This window comes from Oryzias latipes, chromosome 4 (assembly GCF_053564925.1).
Source record: "Oryzias latipes strain Hd-rR chromosome 4, Olatipes_Hd-rR_3.1".
NCBI classification, from domain to species: Eukaryota; Metazoa; Chordata; class Actinopteri; order Beloniformes; family Adrianichthyidae; genus Oryzias; species Oryzias latipes.
The window spans coordinates 31,952,992-31,980,469 of NC_136240.1; the positions used below are offsets into that span (position 1 = coordinate 31,952,992).

Genomic DNA, 27,478 nt, shown 5'->3' on the forward strand with positions numbered 1-27,478 from the left:
AGCTCTCCCACTGCGGCCATGAAAGTTTCAGTCTATATTTTGTCACGGAATCACAAAACAGGTGAGCCCCGCGCGAGCCCGCAGATCCTATGTCGTCCTCTGAATAAACGAAGCTGCCCAGCCGTACCCTGAAACGAAACGTATTTGTTTTCTATACAAAATATAGAAATTAAACATTACGCTATTAAAATATATTTTATTTAACGCTTAAACAATATCATGGTGGATGAAAACATCCCACACGCGGCCCTGCGAAGAGTTCTGTGGGATTTATTTGTACCTGAACGATGTTTTGCAGGCATAGCTTTTCTATAGTCACGACGTTGTACTAAAAGTTACTGTACATCAATCTTTTTCGTTCATTAAAGTACTTAATTTGATAATCACACATCCCATACAAATTTCACCTCTAATTTCAAAAAGCACTTTATCGACAGCCTAAAGAGAAGGATCCTCTAAGACAATACCCAGGAAAATGTGTCAGACTGGATTTCCGGTTACGTAATTTCCGTTGCTTTCATGTTTTTGAATAAAACTAAAAATGGGCACAATTGAAACAGCAAACAAATAAAGGAATAAAAATCACCAACATTTTCCAAGTTTAACATATGTACAATAACACGGTAGGAGTCATTAAACTGTAGCTAGTTTCAACCCGTGTTGCATTATGGGTAATGCACTTTGTTTAATTGTGCTGCAGACTCAAGTCACGACCATTGACTTCTCATGCAGTCAGTGCTCATGAGAAAATGTACAATGAAAATATTTCTCTAGAAGTTTCCAACACAAACATTTACACACTTTTATTCACAATCTTATATATATATATATATATATATATATATATATATATATATATATATATATATATATATATATATATATATATATATATATATATATATATATATATATATATATATATATATATATATAAAATATAAATATATATAAATAAATAAAAACTTGCCCCTTTCACCCTTTCGTGGGTGGTTTCTCACTCAAGCTCGGGTCCTCTACCAGAGGCTTGGGAACTTGAGGGTTCTGCGCAGTATCTTAGCTGTTCCTAGCACTGCGCTTTTCTGGATTGAGATGTCTGAGATCTTTCCAGGTATCTGTTGTAGCCACTCCTCCAGCTTGGGGGTTACTGCCCCGAGTGCTCCAATTACCACAGGCACCACTGTCACCTTCATTTTCCAGGCTTTCTCCAGTTCTTCTCTGAGTCCCTGGTATTTCTCCAGTTTCTCATGTTCCTTCTTCCTGATGTTCCCATCGCTTGGCACTGCCACATCCACCACAACGGCTTTCCTCTGTTCTTTATCCACCACTACAATGTCTGGTTGGTTCGCCATTACCATCCTATCAGTCTGGATCTGGAAGTCCCACAGGATTTTTGCCCTTTCATTCTCTACCACCTTTGGGGGTGTTTCCCATTTTGACCTTGGGGTTTCCAGTTCATATTCTGCACACATGTTCCTGTATATTATTCCAGCCACTTGATTGTGGCGCTCCATGTATGCTTTACCTGCCAGCATCTTACATCCTGCAGTTATGTGCTGGATTGTTTCAGGGGCCTCTTTGCACAGCCTACACCTTGGGTCTTGTCTGGTGTGGTAGATCTGAGCCTCTATTGCTCTGGTGCTCAGGGCTTGTTCCTGAGCTGCCAGGATGAGTGCCTCAGTGCTGTCCTGTAGGCCAGCCCTCTCTAGCCATTGGTAGGACTTCTTGATATCAGCCACTTCAGTTATGGTCCGGTGGTACATCCCATGCAGGGGTTTGTCCTCCCATGAGGATCTGTCCTCCAGCACTGTATCCTCTGCTCTCCATTGCCTGAGACATTCACTGAGCACACTGTCAGTTGGGGCCTTGAGCTTGATGTACTCATGCATCTTGGATGTTTCATCCTGGATAGTGGCTTCTACGCTCACTAGTCCTCGGCCTCCTTCCTTGGCCTCATTAAACTATATATATATATATATATATATATATATATATATATATATATATAAATAAACAAACATTATGAATGTATTAGGTGACACATGAGGTCCTGGAAAAAGCAGATTAAAAAAAGTACAACATTGTTTAGTATCCAATTTGATATTCATTTTATTTACAGTACAGACCAAAAGTTTGGACACATCTTCCCATTCATTTGAACAAGAAGGTGTGTCCAAACCTTTGGTCTGTACTGTATACATTTGTAAAACCAACAACAAAAATCACAAAATAGGGATGTAACGTCTTATTTTAACAATTTACTTCATATCATAATTTGTGGTTGCCGAAACGATTCATAGTCGAGATTCTTTCATTTTGAACGATCCGATTTGATCCGATTCACTGACATAAATCGATCCAGGACACCTTGAGCCAAGACTTCAACCAGTGTACCTGGTAATGAACAGTGCAGCTTAAGTTTTCCACGTTCCTTGTATTTCTTCAAGATAAACAAGTGTAAATGAAATACGTGTACACACTAACAAGTAAACACGAATTAATGACAAATCCATTCACATTTTAGTTTCCTAAAGTTCAGTCCACTGTTGTTTTTCCACATCAAAAGAATCCAAATGTCTGTATGGTCACATGTCTTTGCTGAATTCAAAGTGTCTGGACTGGAATGATGGACCGATCATTTTGTGCTGTGGTCACATGTTTTTGAAAAAAAATAAACATAAACATTGGTCATTTTTACGATACAGTAAAATAAACCTACCATAACTTAATACAAATGGTATTTTCCAAAAAACAGCTATATTCAATTTATATAATTTTGAAATTATTTTATAGGATAATGGTATAGGCGGATTCAATCAACAACTTCCCTCAAACAGATCGATCTGGTTGGATCATAGGAATATAAATTAGTTCATTGATTACTTTGATTAATTGTTACACCCTTACTAAACCAGTATATAATTTTTTCAGAAGTTTTAATCAAATCAAACAAATTAAGGACAAGGGTAAGAGACAACATATTTCACAAGTAAAATGTAGAGTTCAATAAGTCTTAAATATCGCAGTGACTATATGTGAAATATAAGGTAAGCTACTTTTAAAATCCTAATAAATAGAATAACTTTTGTCTTTAAAATTAGATGATGGAATAAAGTTTGTGTCCATGTATTATGTGTGTGTTTCAATCACCAGGTGCGGGTTCCCTGAAGAAGAGTCCCATTTAACCACTTAACTGCCCGCCTGCTCTGTCTTTGCGCTTCCTTGATCCGAGGTGGGTGTGCGTCACCTGGAAAGAAGTCAAACAGGTTGAGCAGATTTGCGCAAAATGACACCAAACCGGATATCTGCACATATTACCGGTGACCCCCGTCAGGTTTGATGTCGCTCAGCACGTGTTTCAGTTTGTTTTTTCAGTGGTGTATGAGTTTATTTCAGTCATAAAGGCTTTGATGAAGACAGCAGGTATGGATCTGAGCCATCGATCGAGCGTGACTGATCATGATCTCCTACAGTTGAAGTAACTGCGTGCGCGCTGCCTTTCGTGGACGAGGAAGTTGGAACTAGAGCGGAGTCTCATATGTGTGCCTAACATATGTGAACAATGGACGAGTATTGGTTCGATTCAACATAAAACACCATCAACGTGTCTTCCGGTTTTCAGTGCGCCAATGTGCCTCCACAAACGCGCGCTATTGCGCGTAGGACTGCTGCTCTTCCTGCTCCATTTGGGCACATGTCTGGGTGAGTTGTAGATGTCCGAGCATTAAGAATTTAGCCAAACAAACACCAAAACATGACAATGATTTTTTTAAAATCTCTTCTCTGCAGAGGGCTGTGTACTCTGCATTGTGGGACAACCGGTGGCGCTGCCCTGCCTTTACCCTGAGCTGAATCCATTTGGGAATTTTTCTATTGAGTGGAGGAAAAATGACCAAAAGTTGCTGAGCTCACAGTGGAGGGACGATGGAAATGTGGAGATATGTAGCCTGAACTATGCCAGAATTCCTGATGATGCTGCACAGAATGGAAATTTTTCTCTGGAACTTCCAAAAGTTCATCCCAAGCAGGACAAGATGAATTTTAGCCTGTTTTTCTCTGCAGGAGAAAATGAAAGCACAGAACTTTGCACCCTGTGCCTCAGGGTAGCAGGTCTGTTCTTACCACACAATATTGTAATGTCATTCTGGAGGGGGGAAAAAACTACACAGTTAACTGTCTTTTTTAGAAAATTTGGAACAGACACAAAAATACATTTCTTAGGGCAAACAGCTTTTTTTTATTGTTCAAGTCTTTTTTTCTTTACTGATCAAGAAAATATTTTCTCATGCAGCCATCTTTGTGTTTCATTGGTCATTCAACAACTTCACTTCCAAAATTATGATTGCTTTTGGGGCAAACTCTTTAAGACAAAATAATTGTCCAATCAATTTTTTTCTTTTCATTTGCTCATGTGTTATTTTAAACTATGATTAAAATATTTAATACCTTAGGGATCACATGACTATAATCTAAAATGAAGCTGTGAAATTGTGTTTTATTCTTTAGGATAAACTACTTCTTAAAAAAAAAAAAACTTTTCTACCAAGCCCACCCACTAAAATAGTAATTCCTTAAACAGAAACTTAAAAACTGAAGCGCAGATGAGAAAACAAAGTTAGCAGCGTGTTTTAGTCTGAAAGACATATCTGAACCTGTGCAACGTCACAAAACTTTAGGAGCCCATGTGTGAAGACTCGTTTGAATCCAGGAAGGTTGCATGGCAGAAAAGGATTTTAAAAGGGTCATCTGGACGTAGTTTTTTAAGTTGAAGATGATTTAATTCGGATGGCCCTTTTGAAAAGTTTTGGGTATTATCCACATTTGATGAAAACAGTTGAGATCTTTCCCAGGAGGGAACTACCAACCAAAATGACTCTATGAACAAGGACTCATAAAAAGAAGCAGGTAAAAATTTAAAATGGTGTAGGTCTTTTTTTTTTTAAATTAAAGTCAGACTTTATTATTGAATTGAAAGACTTCTATAATGTTCCAGATGTTGCAGTATTTCTTTCCTGTGCTCCCAGAATCTGGTCACAGCATACCGTTGCCCTTTCTGAGCTGGAGGTTTCATATTTTTCTTCCATTTTGATGGTTTTTCTAAAACTACAACTCAATAATTTTCCACTCACAGGTGTTTCAGTGTTTTTTTTTTAATCCAGCCATTATTTTTAAACATTTATCTTTGTAAATACATAAAAGAAAATCAGGGGCAGGAGCCATTAGTTTTGTGTCAAATTTAACCAAAATCAGAACATTGAAATAAGCATCCTCCAAGGGTTGGGCTTGCACATTTGCTCTTAGGGTTTGTACGTCCGTGAACTAACTCTCATCTGATGTTGCAGCCAGTTTCAGCCCCCCAGAGCTGCAGAGCGAAGAGACAGCAGAAGGAAATGAGACAACCTTCCTGTGTCTCTCCGGCGGCGGTTACCCTGAACCTGTAGTTACTTGGCTCATCAGTGACAGCTTGAAGCCCCCCGAAGGCTCGGTTAGAACTTTGGCAGAACCACACCCTGAGTCCCAGCTCTACAACGTCACAAGTTACCTGACTGTCAACATTTCCAAAGACAGCAGTGTGACGTGCATCATAGAGAATCCGTCCATGAATGAAAGCCTGAGAGTCACAAGATGTGAGTCCCTCCTGAAAGGGCGCGGTTTAACCTGGGACACCTCAGTGCGTCGCTGATCTTTGGTTCTTGCTGCTGCGCAGATGGAGCGAGCAGCACCGCAATGGTGGGTCGAGCATCAGAAGCCATGTGGATCTTCAGCACGGTTCTGTGTGTGGTGGTCGGGATCATGGTGATGGCAGGAGTGGCGTACCAGATTCATCTGGACAGACTCACCAAGAGAAGGAAAAAAGAGAACAGAGAAGAGCAGAGAGGTGAGCAGATGATAAAAACGTTTACAAGTATTCTTACCGAAGCAGAGTTTTTACTTTTAGTTTGTGAGCATAACAGGGAAATTGGTCTATTTTTATTACCATTTACTCTCAGGAAAAGTCTTCGTGTCTCCAAAATAATAAACAAAAAAAGTTACATTTTGTCCGGTTTGCATATTTATTATAGTTTTTTGTCAGTCGGATTTGAATGGTTGTAGACCAAAAATCAGACATACAGTAACTTAAGCAGTTCTTTTCACCAGAAATCTTTTTAAAATTTGCACCATTAATGAATTTTAAGGAAATCTACAAAGTTACAAGCTTTTCAGGGAAGTTCTGTAAGGATAAAATTACATTTTAGAGAAAAAGGTTCCTATAACCTTTTAGGTCTTAAAATAATTCAAGAGTTAAGTTCTTAAGGGACAAAGGAGAAAGATCATGTTGACCCAAGAACAAGTTGATTTCCATGAATCTCTGAACCTTTATATAATATTTAGAAAATTATTATTGTTAAATAAAGACTAAATAATTGAGCACATTTGGCAGTTTTATCATGCATTGGATCATATTGGAAACACAATTTGATTATTTAGGTCTGAGTGTCTTGCCTAAGTTTTGTTGGGAGGAGCCTGTTTAACCTATTAGTGCACTAGAGTGCATAATTTCTTTATGCAATCATTTAAATAATACGGTTCAGTTCAAAGGTTTTTCCAAAATCAATTTTTCCAAAATCGATAATACAACAGTTCAAAAGTGATTTGTTTTTATTTGATCAAATGTTTTTCCATGTAAAAATGTTTAGTATTGAACCCTTCTTATATAAAGTTGCCCTTAAAACCTCTGCAATCAGTTGGGGCTTGAAGTGACAGCCACAATGTTTTAGATTAAACAGAAGAGCTTTGGTTTTATGTTCTTAAGATTCATAAATCTTTTTGCAGTTACTTTTACTTTTTTAATCAAACAGAAAATGGCTCTCTTATCTATAAAGCGATTTTTATTTTACTAGTCTGTTTGTGTATTTAAAAAAAGAACAACTGCATTTCTGCCTTTAAATGTTTGTGTTTTTTCCCATCATCAGGATATAAAAGAAAATTCCAGTTCATGGAGGAAACTGAAGCCATGACGGTGGACAAAAAGGAGACTGATGTTTAAACACATTTTTGTTTTTTTAAATCAAAATAAGCTGTTTGTCAACTGTGTAGTGATAATTTTAATTTAAGTTTGTTTTTAGCATCTAAAGACTCAGATTAAATGCTGTTTGTTATGCAGATGTAAGCACAGCTTTGGATTTCTGAGGTTTTTTCATCATGCTTTTTTATGGTTTAATGCTGTGTTTCAGATTAAATAAAGATTCATCAACTCCCACTTGAAGCTGTTTTATTTGCCACAGAGATCCACGCTTGGTTTAGTTTCCTGTAGCAGCACAGAAAACATTTCAATTTGCAATTTGGATGATACTCAGCACAACACATCTATTAAACCAACAGATGCCTCTTAATCCACAAGATTTCAAACACGTATTCAAGATTTAAAGACAATAATAGCTTCTATACTTGAAAAAAACAGAAGCTGTGGCCCTTGGACCAAATCATCTCTATTGGGCCCTGATTTTAACAGTTGATATGCTTCACATTTGACTCTCTGTAAACATAAGGGGTTTAATTAGTTACAATATAATCCCTTTGGAGGGCATTCATTCAGTGTCCCGTCCTGCTGTGCAAACCAGGTTTAAGACCCCTGGATACTTAAGTCTGGGAGTCTCTTATTAGTCTTCTATTCACACTTTTGATTCTTGTTATGGAAATAAAATGAAATAATAATTCTGTGGTATGAAACTAAAAGTGGGAATAGGGAAAATTAAAAATGTAAGAAAAATAAAACCATACAAATCCACCAATCCCCGTAACCCTTGTGTTATCGTAGGCACTTTAACGTTGGGAGTTGGGTCACCTAGACCCACTAGACAGTGCGCTGAACCTTTTTTCTTCAATGTTTTGTGATCTTCACTGGTGTCCATAGATTACATGAAATCCTCTTCACCTTTATCCACCTTTGTCATGGTAGGGAGAACACGCCAATGTAAGGGCGGGGTCATCTGGACCCCACAAGACAGCACAAGGGTTAGAATGAGGAATTAGTCTGCCCTATGGTTTGTAAATTAAAAGATGCCATGAAGAACAGAGAATTAAGCCATGGGATTGAGAGCTGCTGTAATAAAGAAAAAAGGTTTGCATTTAGGCTGAAACCTCATCCGCACGAGATGTGCGTCGTTTTCTGTCACATAGACACTGGGGCGGGACGGTCTGGCTGTTGCAGCGAACATTCAGACAGCCGATCCAAATGCATCAGCGCTGGTGATGGTCGAAAATGTCCTCCCGGCCTCAGGAAGAGGTAGACGCGGGAGTGCAGCTGCATCAGAGCGCAAGCGCATGGAGCTGACCTCACTCCACTCTATTCACTATTTTCTTCCTTTGCGACAATTCATAACCAGCAAATGAAAGCTCTCCTTCTAAAAGGGTTTAAGCTCACATAAATAAATGTCAGCTCTGTGCGTTTGTCTTTAAACCAGTCACATTTTGACAAATCACAAACTCTATTCCAAAGATGTCTCTCCCTTGTTGTTTTTTCTTGCTTCAGAGTTGTGGACAATTATGAGAATTCCTTTGGAAAAGCTATTTCATGTCAATGTTTTTATCACGCTGAAATTAAGTCTTGCAGCTCACAGCAGGGATAAAAGAACCACAGCAAAACATTTGGAAAAGTCGTCCATAGCAACCGGATAAATCCCTCACGAGATACAAGATTTAAACCCAAAAAACCAATGTAAACTGTCATGAAACCACACACAACAAAGGTTTGTTGCTTGATATTCAAATCCTTGAGCTGATGCGTTTGTTAGGGTCAGTAGTTTGCTGGTTTGTTCCAAGCAGGGGCTGCTGTGTTGCCGGTCAGTGTGTTTGATGTGATGGTGTTTAAAATGGACTTGGATTATTTGATGGGAGAAGGGCTCAGGTCCAAACAAAATTACTTAACTAAAATTACATAACTAAATGTGCGCTCAGGCTTTGATTTGTTTGCATGAGAATAAAATTGGAACAGAAATCAGTTATTTAAGAAGATTAACCTTCTGCTTTTTATTGTAAATTACACATTTTAAAATCAGTTTTATAAACAGTTACTTTCAAAAAAAGGTTTCGGATTCTTCAGGAGCTTATGAAGCTTCTCATTAAAGTGGTAACACTTCTTGAATAATCAGTGAGAGCTGCTGAGCACAAAACAGAGTAACTTCACTCAGATCCGGCGTTAAACTGGATCAGCTCATCCCGTTTCCAGATCAGAATCAGCTTTGATTTAAACCCTGGTGAAGCTGAAGCACGCTTGAGCAGCAGGATCAGCCCGATGCCTCCTGCACAGATGTCACAGAGTAGAGGTCGTCCCGCCGCTGGGCCGTGATCGGGATCTGCCGCCGGATGTCACTCAAATACTGCAGATCTGCGACACAGAGAGGCGGCGTCAGAGCTGCACTTCCTGATCTCTTTATCTATCTCCCGCAGAACTCCTCTTTTTCTGTTTCTATCAGAGTCTTTCCAACAGTGGCGTTCGATAAAAAGCCTTTCACGGCAGAGTTGCCATCTATGGCAACTGGCATTTGAATCAGCACAAGGACACCGGGAAACAATGCTCTCTGGAGCAACGACGGCCTCAGCCTGCAGACACTCACCGATATCTGCATAGATGACAGTTTCCTCCGCTCCCGCTTTGGAGATGACCTCCCCCCTGCAGGAACAAACACAGCTCACATTTTCACATTAGTGGACCAAAATCATGCTGTTAATTTGACGCAGTAATAAAAAAAAAGAAAAACTGTCGTTATGATTCACTCAGCCAGCCCACAGAGCTGGTGCTCAGGAGTTAAAGAAAAAAAAAAGTTCCATGTAGACCTGGTTATCCTCACACACGTGGTTTGTTTGGTTGGGGCTGAAGCTTTTAGAGTAATAATGGCTCAAAGTCCGGCGCAGTGCCTCAAAATGGTTCCTTTTTAACAGGAAACTGTGCTTCCATGAGTGTTTGTTCTGTGAATTGAACATAATCGCTGCCTGGTGCTCAAAAAGCAGTCCGGCGTCATACAGGTAATATATTACAATTGTAAATACTCGTTCAGCCTTAGCCGCCACATATTTAATTAAACCTTAAAATATTTAGCTGACATCAGATTGTGCAGTCCCGTCTCTGCTGGTTTCACCGTCACAAAAGGTGTCCGTTCTCTTACCACGGGTTTACAACAGTGCTGTGACCCCAGGCCACATAAGACGCCGCTTCGTCTCTGGCGGGTGAAGCTGTCGCAACGTACACCTGGTTATCCACGGCCCTGCATGGTACAGGAAAGAACGGACTCATGTCTGCCACACAGCACAGAACCAGAGTTTGAACTTTTCCATATACACAAGAAAACAATCACAAGCTGCTGACAGAAACAACTGGAAAACATTTAGAGCATCAATCACAAGTCATTGTTGTGCCCTTATGAGCTTTAAGGTTGGGGATGTCTATTTCCACTAGGTTTCCTCTATCTGTTCATCTAAAATTGGTTCAATTTTTATTCTTAGAAAAAGAAAAAAATTCCAAACTAGCTAAGAAGACTACAAGAAAGTCTGCTTTGTGAAAGTAAAACAAAAAAAAAGAAGAGGTGCCCGAGTAGTACAGTTGATAAAAAAGACGAATCCAAGATTTAAAATGAAATTAAGAAACTGAAATGGTGACTTGGTTTCATTATAGAGTAACCTATATCCATATATATGATAATATATTACCTTTGGCACACTAAAGAATGATTTTTAAATGAAATATTAGTCATTTTGGCGAGTCATTCACCTATCCTGAAGTAAGACGACTAGGAGCCGGCTTTCACTCCGCCCATTTCATGACGTCATCCTAGAGCAGAGTGTCTGTGTTTTGCCCACAAAAACAAATAACATCTGAACTTTTGCAAGGATGGATGTGCGTATTTTGGAGCTGATCACCGCTAGCTCCGAGGAGAAAGTGGGTGTGTCTGTTAGCCTGGGGGCGGTGCTGGAAGCACAAAGGGGCCGTTCTTCACTTTGTGATGTTGCAATGTGAGAACCCACTCGTGATAATGGATTAGGAGGGGCTGGTGCTGAGAGAATAGGTTTTTTAAAGGAATAATCAGAGATGCGTGAACAGTTTGAAAAAAAAACTGCTTTTGGGATGTTGTTTTTAAGAGGAATGAACATCACAATTCACTTAAAAGCTCAAAAAAGTTCATTTTGTTTGATTATAGGCCCTTTAAATCTGAAGTTGTAAGAGCTATCAGGATTTTTCACGGATGAAATGCTGTCATTGTCTATTTCTGTAGAATTACATGTTATTTTGTTATGTAACTGGAATATCTGCAGTCGATTATTAGTCTGAAGCTGGGAACTCACTTGTATTCTCCCAGAAAAAGGGAGACGTTGCAAAAGATCAGGCTGTGGTGTAATAAACCACTGAATTTAGGATGAGGTTGATGCTTTTTTTGACATGAAACACTGAAACGCAGACTGCCGACTGCTTAGTTATGGGTAGCAGGTCGTAGTGTTTTACCATTTAGAAAGATTGAACATGAATGCAGCGTATTTTAAAATTTGTGTTTGGCTCCTTTTCCATTAAAAAATTGGACATTAAAAAAACCTTTTTAATTATTTATTTTTTGGGTATTAAGGCTTTTTTTATTTATTGAAGCAAGTATTTAATAAACAATCATGGCATATCTGTCAATGACATCAATATGAATGATGAGATAATGGTAGACAAAAACAAATATAACTTAAAAATAAATAAATATATAAAATTTAAAAAATTAAAAATAAGGGGCTACTACAAAAGTTTAAATAGATTATTTCTTCTAGGTTGGCGGAAAAGACCCACCTCCCCCTCTGCAGAAGTTCCCAGTGGGCCGGACCAGTCGTCATGTTGAAAGCTCCTGGATAAACCAGCAGCTGACAGCCTGTTGACAAAAAAACTAAATCCATCCAGTGTTTAAGCCGAGCTAAATCAACAGTCTCAGACGCTGACCTTCTCTGCTGTAGACCTGAGCGAGCTCTGCAAACCTCATGTCATAGCAGATCCCCACCCCCACTTTGCAAAAAGCTGCATGAGAAGGACAGACAGGAGTCAGAGCCGACGGACGCTCGTGCACACGGCTGGAAACAAGACGGCAGGCAGAAAGCGTCACTCAACGTGTGTCAAACGTGGACAAACTGTTGCCAGGGCTCAGAGTCTCAGACTCCTGAAAGCAGATTTTTCCCGGAACGTTGATGTCAAACAGGTGAATCTGGGAGGAAACGGGACCGGATTAAATACAGAGGTAGCCCTGGCAGTGAAAAACAAAATATCCACGCACCTTTCTGTGCTTCAGAATCATCTCTCCTCCTGGCCCAAACACGGCACAGGTGTTATACAGCTTCCCCCCGTCCTCTTCAGGGATGGACCCTGTTTAAAGTAGAAATACAAAGCACACAGAAAAGAAATGCAGACATAAAACTACATGAAACAAGACAAAGCAAATGCTTATGACCTCTTCCCAGAAGGTCGGACCTTGATATTTTTGTGTTCTGTTTTCTAACGCTTAATTTTTATTTCTTTAAGTTACTTTTGCTATCCCTCATTTTTGTTTTTTGTTTTTCTACATAGTGGTTTCTGGAATTTTTAAAAATGCATCGCTGTTTTTTAATATATATTTTGCTTTTTAATTGTGGTTGTACGACTGATTATTCGGACCAATTTACAAAAAAAAAAATGTATGTATATATATTTTTCAATTCCGACTTTAAAGTCTTATATTTACAAGAATAAAGTCGCATATTTATGCCTTTAACAGGTAATAGGCTAAATTTAGGACTTTTTTCTCGTAAGGTGACGTGTTTCAAAGTTGTAAATTCATGACCTAATTCCTAAATATTTAATTTAATGGTTTACGTTTAAGTTTTGATCAAAAAGCAATCCTAATTTGTGCACTCTTTTAACAACATTCTTATGGCGCTAAAAGCTGGAACCGTCTCCCTGAGGTTGTGAGACAGGCCTCTACTGTGTTAAGGTTCAAATCTGCAATCAAAACATTCCTGTTCAGCCATGTAGATAACCGAAGGGTCCTTATCAAAACCTCTTTTATTTTCTCTTTCCTTTCTTTTAAAGTCCATTTTATAATGATTATGTATGTTTTTAATCGTTGCACTGTTATGTATTGTGATTTTAATGCATTTTCTGCTTAGTGAAGCACTTTGAATTACTTTGTGTACAAATAACTTGCCTTGCCTTAACAGTAGTTTGTTTTTTCACAGTCAGTGGATGCATCCCTACCTCCAACTAAATACACCTGATTCTCTTTAGCTGCCTCCGACAGCATCTGGGTGGACTCTCCAGGGATCTTCTCTGCATAATCGGAGAAAAAGCTGGTTCCATATGGCGAGTTGAAGCATTCCTGACACAGAAACACAAAGAAAGATTTTCTCAATAAACTTCTTTTAAAAATCCAGATCTCAAGATACAATTTTTCATTTACAACTGGTGATATAAATATTTAATGCAGGATTTATTTTGGTTAAACTCTCTAAAAAAGAGATCTATGCTTTAAAGCTATGTATTTTATGAAAAAAAGTTATTTTGACCTATACGATGACTGATTTTATATATTCATGTCTCTCTTTGCCTTTTTCCTTATATTTTCTGACTAAAATTTTGATATTGGTGTATATGCCACTGACAGCAGCAGGGGATGGGGAACTGGGTTTTGAATTTGTTTGTTTAAAACTGAAAACTCAATATAAAACACTAAAAATGACAAATTCTCTTTATTCTAACAGAGGAGCAAATGATAGAAACCGAAAAGTGGGGTTTGCAAAGAGTTTCTGAATGACAATGGGTGCAGATGTTGCTTGATGATCCAGCTCACCGGCAGCAGCACCACCTTGCTGCCCTGCCCCGCAGCCTGCAGCACCAGCCTCCGGGCTCTGCTCAGGTTGTCTGCCTTGACGCTCGTCACCTGCAGCTGGACCACGGCCAGACGAAACTCTGCGAAACACACCGTCACCGTTTGTTTACAGCTGATCACTACCCAGCTGGACATGCAAGCAAACCTGCGACCAAACCCGGAAATGTATGGTTAAAAAACACAGAGAAAAGAAAAACAGCGTAGTCTTACTGGACATGATTCTAGCTGCAGCGGTCATATGGACGTGGAGTCAGTGTTTACCTCCTCTAAAAGACAGACTGTGGGCAAGCGCTTCCGGAGACCCGCTTGGCTTTCAAAATAAAAGTCAGATTCAAATGTTGATCCCGCTTTATGACGACTGCACGCTAGTTTACACATTCCTGAGAAATCAAACAGTGTGTTCCAGAGAGAGGTGATTGTTTGGTTAACATTAGAAGCTCCTTAGCTTTACTTTTGAAGCTCGTTCCTTTTATTGTGAAGTTTAGAGGCGGTGTATATTCAGCCAATCCGGTTTCAGTTCGAGTTAAAGCGCCATCTCCTAAAAAACTCCATTATAGTAATATCCATTCTAATAAATTTAAGTATAGATTGTACATCAAAAATGTACTGCAGATGGTCTTAAACTGGTAAATCAATTCACATTATTTGAACTGGTAACACCTGTCATTATTATTGCAAAAAAGGCAGCAATACAAGCATAACTGGAATTAATTAAAGACATTCTTACCAAACATTGTAGAGAGAATAAAAACGAGAAATTCCTTTATATTATGTATTTAAGCTTTTTGTAATTTAGTTATTTTCTTGAGAAGCAAAGGAGTTCACTGGTTTAAGAAAAAAAGTGTTTCATTGTCAAAACTTGGGGGTGGTGGTAAATAAATGTAAATTATTAAATATGCAGACAATTACCGGTACATGATAAAAAAGTTATCTAACTGAGCACAAAGACAGCCTACGGAGTTGCAATAAATCTGTTTGTGTATGTCGACAACATTTCAAAAACTTCACAGATGCAGTCCAATCATTTCCATTTATTACAAACAGAAACACTTAGAAAACAAAAGCGGTACAGTAAGGTGCAGATTAATCAGTTTGTAATTCTGACCAACAGTAATCCAGAGATGTTCCAAACGTTAGTCAGGAATAATCCAGTAAATAAGAATACTGAAAATTATCACAAAATTACAAATTACAATACGATGCAAGAATTACACAGGAATGCTTTGAGGGGCGTTTCTGACCACTTTTCGTCCATGTGCCTTTTGTTTTGGTTAGTGTGACGCGTTAAACAGTAGTGCTGGAGGAACGCTGGACTGCAGCAGACACACAGGACTCTGGAACAAGCAAAGTGGGGCGAAACAAAGCCTTAAACGTTTAGAGTCAAAGGAGAAAGGGCGACGGTCTGATATGTTGCCACTGCTGGGGCCCAAAACCCACAGCAGGCATGAGGCCAAAGGCAACGATGGCGAGCCAAGTGAGGCTGAGCCATCTGAGAAAAAACACATCATGAATGCATTTCAACCTTTCAAGCGTAGAGAAAAATAAGTGCAGAGCACCATCCTCATAATTACTTTCATTTTATTAGAGTTGACAGGATTCAGAGAAGTGCATTTCCTCTGGATTATGCAGGGAAATTATTAACACAGCAGACTGAATGGCATGGAGAGAACGCAGCGCCCTCAGGGCTTTTTAAATGGAACACACTGGTGTGACGGATGATCTCTGAGAGCTTTGTCAAACCAAACGAAAGGAGCTTAAATGATCAGGAACACTTGAAAAAGACGCGTCTCTCCAGAAACACTGAAGAGCTTTATTCTTACTGCAGGAACAAGGTCATCTTAAAGTGCTCTGCATATCTACTCTATACGTTCAGTTAGATATTGCAGAGGTCTGTGCTGATATAGAGCCGCTTACATACTATGTACATTAAATATCTATAAACATTGTCAAATTCCTATTTAAGGCTGCCTGCTGGAAAAGAAAAGTTATCAAAACTATAACTGCGGTTGGAAACCTGCCTCATGTGCCAGCACTGCGACAAAAATGCAACTCAGATAAAGATGAGGGTTAAACTGCGATGCTCACGCGAGAAGGAAAAGGTCCGGTCCGTCCGTCCGTCACTGGTCGACCAGTTTGCTACGTTAAGGCCAGGGGAGACCAAAGCTACGATGACATCCCGTGTTTTTTTTGATGAAAGAAGCCAACATCTCACACACAATATGACCAATGTTTGGATAACTGCTGAGCACCCGAGGGGTTTGGAGTCGTGCAGACTGGCCCACGGGTCTGCTGTTGGCAGCGGCGTCCAAAATGAGAGAGATGGAGCGTCACAGTAAATACAGCACCGGGATCTGTCCAGGAGGAACGACGCTCAAGGGAGAGCAGGAGGACACCGTTACAGCTTTGCGTTGTAGGCAGTCACTGTGATCGCCACCTTTATGAACTCTCCAGAGCATCGAGAACCTTCATGATCTGCTGCTTAATGACCTTGGTGGCGTCGCCTGCATTGGGTATCAAATATCTGAGGGGAGAGGAGGCGTTCACAGACCATTAGGTTAGTTTTTCTCATACAATAAGAGGGGACTTTTAACATTTATTATACCATGGTCCGGTTGAATACTCGACTCTGATTGGCTGCTGGGTGTGCATTAAAACCTGATAACCGCACGGTGAAAAAAGAAGTTCCGGTCACCTATCTTAAATGTCTTATATCACTGCGCCGGCTTCTTTAAAACAACCTTTTTCTTCATCATTTGGACAAAAACAAGCGGTAAGAGGTGAACTTTCTCTCTGAACTGATGCTTCATTCAACCCATCGGGACGATCAGCATATATATATCGCCGAATCTTTACTGCAGTGGTGGTGCTGCGCGACCCGCCGCATCATGTAACATATAGTCCACTTTTTGTGAGAAAAGCGATCCAAATCGGAAAAAAAAACAAGAAGTAAGGACTACAAACTGGTTAATATGTATTGATTTTGTAAGTGACCATGGTATAAGCGGGTTAATGGTAGACGAAGTGTGCGTTATTACTTTTTAACGCACTTCACCGTCCTCCGCAGTTCAGGCTTCCACGGCGTGCGTTAAAAAGTAATAACGCACATTTCGTCGGCCATTAACCCTTTCGTAACAATGAAAAATGAATGACAAGATTCAGACAGATGTTTGTCACTTAAAGCAGCGTTCTTCAGAGAATGAATCAAAAAAACATTCTGGTACAGCTGTAAGTTCCCAAAAGAGGTTTCCACTGTCCAAATATAGGAGGAACAAACTGAAAGTCACCTCTCCACTGCGGATATCTCCACATTGCCTGGATTGTTGATCCCAAACTTGAAGGTGATGAGCTCTGGGTGCTTCTTCTTGGATGTGATCTTCACCACAGAGCTCAGAGCTTGTCTGGACTGGATGTACGCAAAGCCCTTCCTGGCTGCGATCTCCCTCAAGCAGTACATGTGAGTGGCCGTGATCAGCAAGTGACTGGAAAGACAAAACGGCACCAAACGGCTAAAATGGAAATGTCCAGACTTGAGTTTTATCACAGGCACAAGTTTGGGATGTTTCCCGTTTTACGTTTGGGTGTATTTTGTGAGAGTAAAATCGAGCTCACGGGGCCTGCAGGCTGTGGGGTGGTAGGGGAAGTGCTTATAAGGTAAGAGCTCGTTTACAGACATGTTTGTGTTGCCCTTTTATGAACAACCCGTTTGAGCTCATTTTATGACGTGTAGCATCTCCGTTTTATTGTAATATTTTAGGAAGAAAACATATTTATGTTGCATTTCGTGTTGAATTAATTTTGGGAAATATATATATATTGCTTTTACACATATTTAAATTCCCTAAGATGTCATTGTTGGAGGTCGCTTTTCCTTGATACCTTGTTCCTTGTTTTCTAACTGATCTGCTTTCACAGTGTTATTGAATTTTATTTTTAAGGAAGTGGGAAAGAATCACATTTAAATCCAACTTCCTTCATTTCTCAACTAATCTGAACATCTACAGTCGTGACAGGAAGGCCAGGCACGTGTCAAGCAGATTTCTTTTTCATGGCTCTATGAACATTTTCAGCTTACCTAGGGAACATGTGACCGGTTTCCTTCACCTCGTTACACGGAATGTGATGTTTAACGTCTGGTTTATTCATCCACGTCTGAATGTTGACTATTTCCTTCCGGTCGTCGTCCGACATGGATGAGCTGTCAATCTCATCTGAGGAGACAACCTGATGTCAGTTTGTCGCCATTTTCCCGTCAAAACTGCGGTTTCATTTGGATAAGCTTTAACCTGTGTCGTATTCCTCTTCATCACCTATGCTGAAGACAGGTTTCACCCCCCGGTAGGGTTTGCCGACACGGTCGCTGCTGCTTACATGCCTGTTTACAGAAGACAAGGAACATTACTGGTCAAATCATCCTGACTGATGGCGGAGAAGCTTTGCTGTGACTTCTGCTGCAAGTCTGAAGACATAAAGCTCCGAGACAAACACCTCCAAAGCTGCACTGAAAACCACAAGTATAAAGGGTTTAAATGGAAAGCTTTCAGCCGCTACCAGAGGTTTCTCTTGTATGATAACTGGGGCTACGCATCTTTTTTGTTATTCATATTTTCCCACAGCCCTGGCTATCATGCGAGATGATGAAATGGAAAAGAGACAGTGTCCAGTGTTGCTCATCAGCAAACAGAGGTGAAGCTGTGGCTCCTCCTCAGACAAAACGACGGCCTACATGGATGTGAAGCAGCTACACGTGTTGTTAGTGACGGCATGAAAACAAATATCCTCACAGGAAGCACAGAGGAAACGAGCTGTCCATACTGCATGAGAGTGGGAGCTTGTTAATGAGTGAGGGGAGAGGGCAGAGATGCTGCTACCGAGCATGCGTTAATGTGCCGCAGGCCCGGCCGGGCCGGGGCGGGTCGACAGCTGGTTGGCATGCTCGTGGAGAGACACATCTAGCTTCAACAGCTCTTACCGATCAGGAATCACCTTCTCTGGCCAGGGCAGATTGAAAGATATTCTAGTGCGAAATAAGGCACAAGGGACTTTATTTCAAATGTAAAATACAACATAAGCAAAATAGTCTAGATCAGTTTTAAAAAAACAAACAAAAAAAAGCTCCTGATAAACTATCATTTGTTTGGGATCTAATATTAAAAATTTGTAAAAATTGTAAGGTTTTCGCAAGAAAATAAGAGTAACAATAAGAAAACCCTTTTACAGACCAGTGTGTACATTCTTTTAACTACCATTACTCTTCAACTATTGATGGAATAATTCCAGCAGATTCTGTCCTGGAGAAAAGTGGCTGTGCGTCGTCATACAACCCTTTACGTTTTTGATGTGTTGCATTTTGGTGCAAAACTCATGTGAAAAGGGGCTTTTCTCTGCGTCAGAATCAGCTGATCGTGTCAACAGCAGAGTTCTGGTGTGTCAAAGAATGTGTCATCTGGGTGTCACATCTTGGGTGTTAAAGGGTTAAGAGGATTAGCAGAGGATTTCAAGGGAAGAAGCCTTCTCTCACCTGTCTACAGGAGTCGAAGTGTTCTCAATGAAGCTGATCATCTTTTCTTTCACATTCACAGACTTTGACTTGAGAGCGAACGTCATTTTGTTGACCAGAGACTTGACGCTTTTGTCTCCGGGGCTCAAAGACTCGCCCTGCCACAGACGAAAACAAGAAAAGCTTCAGTCGTGGGATTCCAAATGAATTTGGGATTGTGCGGTTGTTTGCATTTCCAATGCGTACATCAGGAGAGCTCAAGCTGCTGTGAGATCCAGATGTGCTGACAATCCAGCTGACGTAGGAGGAGTCAATGCCCTCGATGTTCATGTCGACCAGATGTTTTTGGAGAGCTGAAAAGACAGTTTTATATGTGACTGGTGCTGAACAAGCATAAGAACCAGAACCATGAATCAAGCACACACGACAAATCTGCAGGATCCAAAAGAACTGATACACCAAATGTGTTATTCAGATTCTAATTTGACCAGAAACACACTGTATTACCTTTCAGTTTATGTTTATCTCAATTATGAAATGTGATTTGTTTAATCTGAACCACTGAGGAAGATCAGCTAAATAAAAGCAGTGCCATTTAATACCTCCCATTAGAAAAATGATCCATCAATTCCCTTTCTAGAGCTCCTAATGGTTTCTACAAGTTAAATGACCTTCTGAAGGCCCCTCAAAACAGAACTGAAGGTCTATTTCACCAGAAGTGAAGTAGGTCTGCATTTCAACAAAAGTACTGTTATAATGTTGAAATATCGATTCTCAATTTCTAGACTACCCGTAAAGTCATGAGTTCCAATAGAATTTATTTGGACACTCGTTTATCAGAAAAAGTTAGCCTCTCCCTTTCAGAGGTCGCCACATTAAATCATCCCACAGTTTAAAACCGTGATTCAGTTTTACAACGGATGCCCTTCTTGACCCAACCCTCTGCATTTGGGGTTGGGTCAGGTGGTTGCGGTTATGTACAGCAACTGGTAGTTCAAGGCAGTCTTCCATCCAGGGATTAGCCAGACCCAACCCTGCCCAGCTTCTAAGATCTGACAAGTTTTGGAACACTGGGACCACTAATGACTTTTATCTGTGTAGTCAATATGACCTCAGCAACCTTCTTCATTTTGGTTGTTATTGTGGTAGAAACATACACTCACATACCTAAAGTGATACTCAATTTTAAATAACTTTACATTTTTTGTTTTAAAACGGCCTGAATGTGTTATTTTTTATAAATTTAACACATTAAATACCACCCTACGTAAAGGTTTTTAGACATGAAGCCCCTTTGGCTTTAGTGTTATACTACATACAGAACTGGGTGTGTGGTGCGTTCAAGAATGCGCTGAACGTGGATTTTTGCTTTAAGCATATGGCGTTTCACAGGACGGCTGCTACCCGATACTAGCGTATGTACTCGCAGTTAAAAAAGGGTTCATGTGAAATGTCAAAAAATCTCAAATCTTGCTCCAGGCTTTTTCTTTTCAAGCTCCATTCCGATAAATGAAAGACAACGTGTCATAATTCCAGCCAGGGACAAACCACAATTATTCATTTCAGTTGGCACTTCTGTCTTTGAGAAGGACGCTGCTCATATGTTCCTACCAAATCAGAGTCCCTGATTGGTCAAAGTTCAGCCTGGTTTAACTTTTGACGAGTGTTCAACACTACACGTTTTGTACGTAGAGCCAGAAAACTGACATAAATGTGACCAACGACGTGTAAACATGAGAGTTTTGAACACGGAAGTCCTAAAGGTGTATATATCTGCGTTTACAAAGACGCGTTGGTCTTTGGCTTGTGTTTAAATCCCTTTTCCAAAGATCTTTTACTTCGGAAACATCCAGACTTTTCTTATTTGACCCTTGTTTAGATCAAAGTTGTCAGCTGTCTTTTTGTTTTCCAGGTTGTTTTTGTACACCTAATAGATTACAGTTTTTAGTTAGTCTGTATAATAATTTAGCTGTGTTTGATCATTTACATCCACTCACCCATAAACCCTCCTTTAGCGATGCTCACGTATTCTTTATTTTTCTGTAAAAGAAGAAAAGGAAATCTTATGAGGAGAAAAACAACAATGTTCTCCCTCAGTTTGACTCACTTTAGGTACCACAATTTGTTTATCCGTGAAAGGCAGTCATAGCTGAAGTCAGGAACCATGTGACTGATGGTTTAACTCCATCAATTCAAGTATGACGCTTTAAAGAACTACTCCAATGAAAAATATGTTTTTAACATGCTCTTTTACTCATGATAGAGGACATATATACAGATAATTAAAATGGCATTTCTGAATAATTATTTTTACACATTGATGTGAATCCGTAGCAGACAAAAATACATACGGTAGTTTAAAAAAGCTTGTAGTTGTTAAGTAAAACTACAGTCCATGAAACAGTTCAGTGGCCTTGTGGTAGAGTGTCTGCCCTGAGACTGGAAGGTTGTGAGTTCAAATCAACAGCTGAGTCATACCAAAGGGTCTAAAAATGGCACCCAATGCCCCCCAGCATTAAAGGGTAAAACCACCTAATGGTGCCCGAGTGCAGCTGTGTCAAATGTAACTTTAACAAACTGCTCCGCTCCATTCTGATGCATCCACTTGCAGACAAAAAGATCGATGTACTTCTTTGTTTTCTTCGTCTGAGCTGGAATCTGGATCATAACTGTAAGGTGGATAGCTCAAGTATTGCTAGCCATTTTCGTTGCACCTCTAATGTTAGCTTGAGGTTGTAAGGGGCTGTAATCTAGAGGGAGGAAGTGTGTTGCTTCTGTGCAGCTGCCATGCTTTTACTTCATGTTTCCACATCTCACCTGAAGAAAATGAGCCAGCACCATGTTCATGTACATGTCCTCCTCTTCTCTGCCACTACCCATAAAGCACAGGTGCTCCCCGCTGGCGATGGAACCGGACTCCAAAGACTGCTTCTGAGTCTCCAGCAGGGATTTTACAGAAAGGGCAAACTCAGAGGGGTTCTGGAGCATCTGTGGGAACAAACCGACACTGTTTTATGCTGCACATGTATTAAATAAACAACAATCAACATTGCCCATGTGTCTCACCAGATCAGAGTCCAGGTGAAAGGCCGTGGATAGATGTCCAGCATTGTACTGCTCTGCCGGCCGACAGTCCACCACAAAGAAACGTACCCCATCCTGAAACACAACATCAAGCTCCATCTTATTGTATCTCTCTCCATGATTCTGAGGATGGTAGGAAAATGAAGAGTTAAATGGAGGAGCGGGGCTGACCTGCTGCAGCTGGTTCGCCTGCAGGATTTCTGGCACTGACACAGGAAGGCACATTGCCTGACTCAGATCTGTGTCTTCCTCTTTCAGAGCCACCAAACTGCTACCAAACAGGTTCTGATTCATCTACCAGAACACAGACAGGAAACAGAATGAGCTCCACTGATGACAGCTCTTCGCTGGCGTGAAAGTCTCGCTTTACCTTCCTGAGCGACAGGGGGGTTTTGCTCTGATAATACTGAGCCAGTGAAAACAAATCTTCAATGTCCTCAGACTCCAAAAGAGAAGGAGATGCTTCCAGCATTTCTACAACACAGATAAACCTTTTGAATTACGTATTCACCATCTCAAAATTCAATTTCAGCAAATTGAACTCACTGATGATGTCCTCCTTGCTGGCTCCTTCTTGTGTTAGAATGGTTTCTCTGAGGAGGGATAAACAGATCTTTAGTACAGATAAACCTGGGAGGTGGAACAATGTAGACAGTTACATACTTGGCATTGACGAGGATGATGAGCATGAGGAAGAAGATAAGGAAGGGGTCAGCCTGCTGGAGGTAAGAGTCCCAAAGGGTTTGGGTAACTTCAGGAAGGCAGTGACTGGAAAACAGACTACCCATCTGAGAAAAAAAAGGTTCTGATTATATCTGAAGCATTTCTGTTTGGACTAGGAGCAACAGAAGTGGACTCGTTTGTAAAAGTTGGTATAAAACATACCCAGCTCATAGAATAAGAGTCCGGTGTGATCTTTTTGGTGTCCAAATAGGAGCAGAGCTCTGGCTCGTGATACTGCAGCAGCAGTCTGAAGAGGTGGAAGGGCCGGCCTTTCTGCACACAATCCCTGGAATGACCACAAACATCTGGGTTGAGGTATTCTCATCACAGTGAAGATAAAGAAAAAAGCACAAGACTCACCTCGGTACGTATTTGTTCATGATGGCGTAGAAACAGTTGTAGAGATCGCTGCGTGGCAGCTGCAGCCCCAGCAGCGGTTTGAGCAGATGCGGCCAGCTGAGCTCCGGGCTGAAGGTAATGTTGCGAGACTTGCAGTAGAAAGTGATGACCGACTCCACATCCGATACCATTTCCTTTCTTTCTTCCTCCGGGATTCCCAGCTGATCTGAATGAGAAGAACAAGAAGGGGGCTCGGTTAACTTTTATTAGTGAAGCATCAACTCGACAAGCTCAAAGGCAGAAAAGAGATTTAAACCTCAAAAAGATATATTTTAAGGGCTACTATATAGTTAAGAAGGAATTTATTTGTGTGGATGAACATACAAGAGTATGTTCTGACAAATTACTGCTTAAAAACAACAACAACAAAGAATCTGGGAAAATATGACCTTTTAAAAGTAATCCAGTCATTGGGGGATTAAAATAAAAATACTACTACATTGTGACCTGTACAGTATTTACAGTATAATTATGGAGATCACTGGAAGACGACCAAGTGTTTAAAAGGGTGTTTGGAGAAGCCAAACATTTTTATGGCATGGAGTTCTGGCTCTGAAGGAGCAGACTGGTGTCAGAGAACAGTGCGGTGGAAAGTGTGCGTCTCTGCTCGGAGGGGGTCACAATCCAGACCACAAACGGGTGTAAACTGGCTGACAGCATCATATACAGGTCTGTTTGCCCTGGACATCACATGGATCCTGATAGGAGTCCATACTTTTGTGAGGTGCTTGAATGACTCCAAGACCAGAAGTCAAAGGTCAAAGGTAAGGTACACCGAAACTGGATTCTCTCTTTTTGTTTGTTTGCGTGTGTGGAGACCCGATAATTCTCTGAAACGGCACAAACAAGCTAATCTGTCACGAAAATCTAAAAAAATGAAAAATTCTCCAACCAAGGAAAAACTAAATGAATCAGTTAACTCTTGAACATGATGAACAGGCAGATGAAGGGCTTTTGTTAGTGAATGACCTACCGATCAGCTGTTCACTGCGGTTGTGAATGAGGGTCTGTTCTGGCAAATCATGGACACCATCCCAAGGAGACAAGCTGTCTCCTTTTCCAGAAACATTTAATGCGATCTGGCAAAAAAAAACAAAAAAACATTCAATGCTGAGAAATAAAGCTTATATTTAAATAAAATACGTCTTCATAATTTAACAATAAAACTTAATGGGCTATCTCTCTGAAACAACATGTTTTAGACAATAACACTTTATGTTCCATTCAAAAACCTGCCCAGAGCTTTATTTACAAATAGAAGTACCAAAATAAATCATCAAGCACAAGGACTCAAAGTGAATTCAGATTTTAGAAAGCAAAGCTTTGGTTTAACTCTCATTACCTGTAGAGAACAATCCAAAAGCAAAAATTCAAACAATGACAGGAGTGTTGCTTACGTCAGAGTGGGAGAAGTGTCATTATTAGACAGCGAAACTTCCTTTTAAACATGAAAGGCTGGTATTTCCAGTACTACTCCAAAGTTAGAGACAGACTCACTTTTGCATTCCAGCATATTTAACCTCAATAGAACACTTTAAGTGTCTTAACCTCTGCCAAAGCACTGAATGTTTCATTTTAGTCTTTTTTTTAACTTTTTATGTAGTTACACGAAATTATTGATGATTTGAAGTTCTAGCTTCCTGTTTGACCTTTGCTTATTTTAATAAAAATCCAGCATAACTGTCATTTCTAACTGGAGCCCTCCCTGGTTCACTCTCTGTCCTAATGAACATCCTGTAATTTGAGTAGTACAGTATTTTAATATTCAACAGCTGGTAAGTAAGCTGTAAAGAAATCATTATTTCTAATTCAAAGACCCACTCAGATAATTTTTTGATTTTTTTGTCTAAGCATTCCCAGTGGTCTTTTAAATCACGATTACGCCGTTGTTAGCCAAAATCAAAAAACCCCTGTGTTGCTTTTTGACATCGTTTCTGCAGAGCGGCAGGAGTTCATCAGAAATTCACTTCTCAGTAGTGGGCAGGACAGTTGGTGTGGTGCAACCCCGCCCCCACTTCCCATTACCAATCTGTTACCCATCTACACCGCCAATCTAACATTAGCGGTGCAACAAAAATGGTGAGCAATATTGGAGCTATCCAGCTGTACAGTTTTGATCCAGATACCAGCTCGGACGAGGAAAACAAAGATGTACATGGATCTGTTTGTCTACAAGTGGAGGCATCAGAATGGAGCAGAGAGCTTATAGCCAACTCAGCTTATTCTCCTAGCAACAAATACAATTTCTTTTTAAAACTGCATTTCTTTCTCTGATCCTAATAAACAACAATTAAATACTCAGAAATTCATTTTTGCTTTTTTTTATACATCCCCCCCTCAGCATCAGAAAAATACTAAAAACATGTTAAAAACATCAAAAACGCAATTTTCATTTGAGTGGGGTTTTAAATCTTTCACCTTTAGTGTTTTTGTTTTAGTGAACAGTTGAATTTCCTTTTACCGTTATTTTTCTGCACTTCTTTTTTGCTCAGAGGATTTTACTGGTGAACTAATTTGTGATTCGTCAGTAATCTGTATGGGCAGGAATTTAAACAAAACAATCCAAGATTTCCCCCTGACTAATAACCATTTTTCACAAAAATATAAAGCTATTTTCCCATCTGTTAAGAAGGACCTAACAAGTTTCTCACCGTCCACATCTTGACTCTGTGTTGTGCTGGTTGCTCTTGGACCTGAGCGATCCCTCTGTCCATCTCCATGTCAGAGCTCCCAGAGTCCAGAGCCTCAGCTAGCTCCTGATCCCTGATTAACAGACACAGCAATCCATTAATTCTGAGGACTTTTATACATTATGCAGCATATTAATGCTTTTTTTCCCCCTGAATGCATTAAAAACGATGTGTGATTGAAATGCTATCAAACATGAGATCATCTTGTTGATTTTTAGTAATTTTAAAATTAAAAAAGATTAAGAAACCAATAATATAGACTTTTTTTAAATAGGTACAGAGTGGCTTTCACATCAATTTGTTTCCAAGCAAATGCCTAACTAATATGGACTATTATGGATTATGACAAACAGGACCTCTATGTTATCACCACTTCCATTAACCCTTGTGCTATCCTAGGCACTTTAACATTGGGAGTTGGGTCATCTAGACCCACTAGACAGTGCTCTGAACCTTTTTTCTTCAATGATTTGTGATCCTCACTGGTGTCCATGGATTACATGAAATCTTTCCACCTTTATCCACCTTTGTCATGGTAGGAAGAAATAAGGGTGGGGTCATCTAAGATAGCACAAGGGTTAAATCAGTCCTTAAGCAGTGAGTTAACTTCACCGGCACTGACTGACAGAATGGCGTGGAGATTTTTACACTATATGTAATTATATGTTAGAACAGGTAAAAAATAAATCAAAACAAAAATGCTGGTCAGAAAATGACTTAAAAGAGGCAGTTAACAGAGAAACCGGTAACTGTCAAGTTACGAGAGCCAAAAGGCTGACTTAAGTTTTCCGCTGACTTAAGCAAAAGTATTCCACATTGTGTAAATACTTATTGGGAAAAAATATCTATTGCTTTTATTTTAGCACGTGCACTGTCAACCAAAACAAGAAATTGGATAAACAAGTCGCCACTGATTACTCTTTATTATTAGCAGGCTAGCATTCGCTAGCTAAACTACTAGCTGGCTTTAAAATTGACCGTTAAGGAAGCAGCTCACCTGCGTCGATTATTTACGCGTCAAATCAGTCGATAACAATTTGTCAAGACATGTTGACGCTTAGAATAACACAGAAGGGAAAATGCTAGAAGGAAAATTCTTACCAGCTTCCCTGAAGAGCTTCCTCTACAGCGTCCGCCATTGTTGTGTTCCAAGAGAGACACGTCACGCGTCAGCCGTACGTCAATGTGTCGTAAACGCGTACGCTTTATTTTATTCTATGCAA

General features: G+C 40.0%; 3 protein-coding genes across 5 annotated transcripts; 1 reads left to right on the plus strand and 2 right to left on the minus strand.

Annotated features, from left to right (window-relative positions):
• The first annotated feature begins 6 nt into the window (after positions 1–6).
• Positions 7–7,240, plus strand: LOC101169102 (ICOS ligand-like). Of its 2 annotated transcripts, XM_078946296.1 has the most exons (7): positions 7–61; positions 3,154–3,232; positions 3,474–3,702; positions 3,790–4,110; positions 5,343–5,627; positions 5,708–5,878; positions 6,954–7,240. In XM_078946296.1, the coding sequence occupies exons 3-7, from the start codon at positions 3,630–3,632 to the stop codon at positions 7,025–7,027; spliced, it is 924 nt and encodes a 307-aa protein (XP_078802422.1). In that variant the 5' UTR covers positions 7–61; positions 3,154–3,232; positions 3,474–3,629; the 3' UTR covers positions 7,028–7,240. The 2 variants fall into 2 exon arrangements, with proteins under 2 accessions (XP_078802422.1, XP_078802421.1); XM_078946295.1 differs by lacking the exons at positions 7–61; positions 3,154–3,232; positions 6,954–7,240 and having other exon boundaries at positions 3,240–3,702; positions 5,708–6,218.
• A 1,737-nt stretch (positions 7,241–8,977) lies between these two features.
• nit2 (nitrilase family, member 2) lies at positions 8,978–14,292 on the minus strand. The gene is made up of 10 exons (XM_004068315.4): positions 14,073–14,292; positions 13,824–13,942; positions 13,232–13,352; positions 12,276–12,364; positions 12,113–12,206; positions 11,948–12,022; positions 11,801–11,879; positions 10,146–10,244; positions 9,597–9,652; positions 8,978–9,367 (listed from the first exon to the last, which is right to left on the minus strand). The coding sequence occupies exons 1-10, from the start codon at positions 14,098–14,100 to the stop codon at positions 9,267–9,269; spliced, it is 861 nt and encodes a 286-aa protein (XP_004068363.1). The 5' UTR covers positions 14,101–14,292; the 3' UTR covers positions 8,978–9,266.
• Positions 14,293–14,873: 581 nt separating this feature from the next.
• On the minus strand, positions 14,874–27,478 carry tbc1d23 (TBC1 domain family, member 23). Of its 2 annotated transcripts, XM_004068317.5 has the most exons (19): positions 27,357–27,478; positions 26,217–26,328; positions 24,539–24,644; positions 23,527–23,731; positions 23,329–23,452; positions 23,107–23,231; positions 22,990–23,036; positions 22,814–22,917; positions 22,615–22,737; positions 22,426–22,518; positions 22,177–22,347; positions 21,357–21,399; positions 19,606–19,712; positions 19,381–19,517; positions 18,832–18,876; positions 18,146–18,234; positions 17,935–18,070; positions 17,147–17,341; positions 14,874–16,383 (listed from the first exon to the last, which is right to left on the minus strand). In XM_004068317.5, exons 1-19 carry the CDS (start codon positions 27,392–27,394, stop codon positions 16,299–16,301), a joined length of 2,085 nt encoding a protein of 694 aa, XP_004068365.1. In that variant the 5' UTR covers positions 27,395–27,478; the 3' UTR covers positions 14,874–16,298. The 2 variants fall into 2 exon arrangements, with proteins under 2 accessions (XP_004068365.1, XP_004068364.1); XM_004068316.5 differs by lacking the exon at positions 18,832–18,876.

Coding starts and splice junctions, on each gene's coding strand:
- LOC101169102 (XM_078946295.1), top strand. CDS start 3,630: ATGTGCCTCCACAAACGCGCGCTATTGCGCGTAGGACTGCTGCTCTTC. Junction 3,703..3,789: donor CCATTTGGGCACATGTCTGG/GTGAGTTGTAGA, acceptor TCTTCTCTGCAG/AGGGCTGTGTACTCTGCATT. Junction 4,111..5,342: donor CCTGTGCCTCAGGGTAGCAG/GTCTGTTCTTAC, acceptor CTGATGTTGCAG/CCAGTTTCAGCCCCCCAGAG.
- nit2 (XM_004068315.4), bottom strand. CDS start 14,100: ATGACCGCTGCAGCTAGAATCATGTCCA. Junction 12,365..13,231: donor TCAGGTGTATTTAGTTGGAG/GTAGGGATGCAT, acceptor TACTTTAAACAG/GGTCCATCCCTGAAGAGGAC. Junction 9,653..10,145: donor AGCACTGTTGTAAACCCGTG/GTAAGAGAACGG, acceptor TTGTTCCTGCAG/GGGGGAGGTCATCTCCAAAG.
- tbc1d23 (XM_004068317.5), bottom strand. CDS start 27,394: ATGGCGGACGCTGTAGAGGAAGCTCTTCAGGGAAGCTG. Junction 26,329..27,356: donor GAAGCTCTTCAGGGAAGCTG/GTAAGAATTTTC, acceptor TCTGTTAATCAG/GGATCAGGAGCTAGCTGAGG. Junction 18,071..18,145: donor TGAAGAGGAATACGACACAG/GTTAAAGCTTAT, acceptor TTGTCTCCTCAG/ATGAGATTGACAGCTCATCC.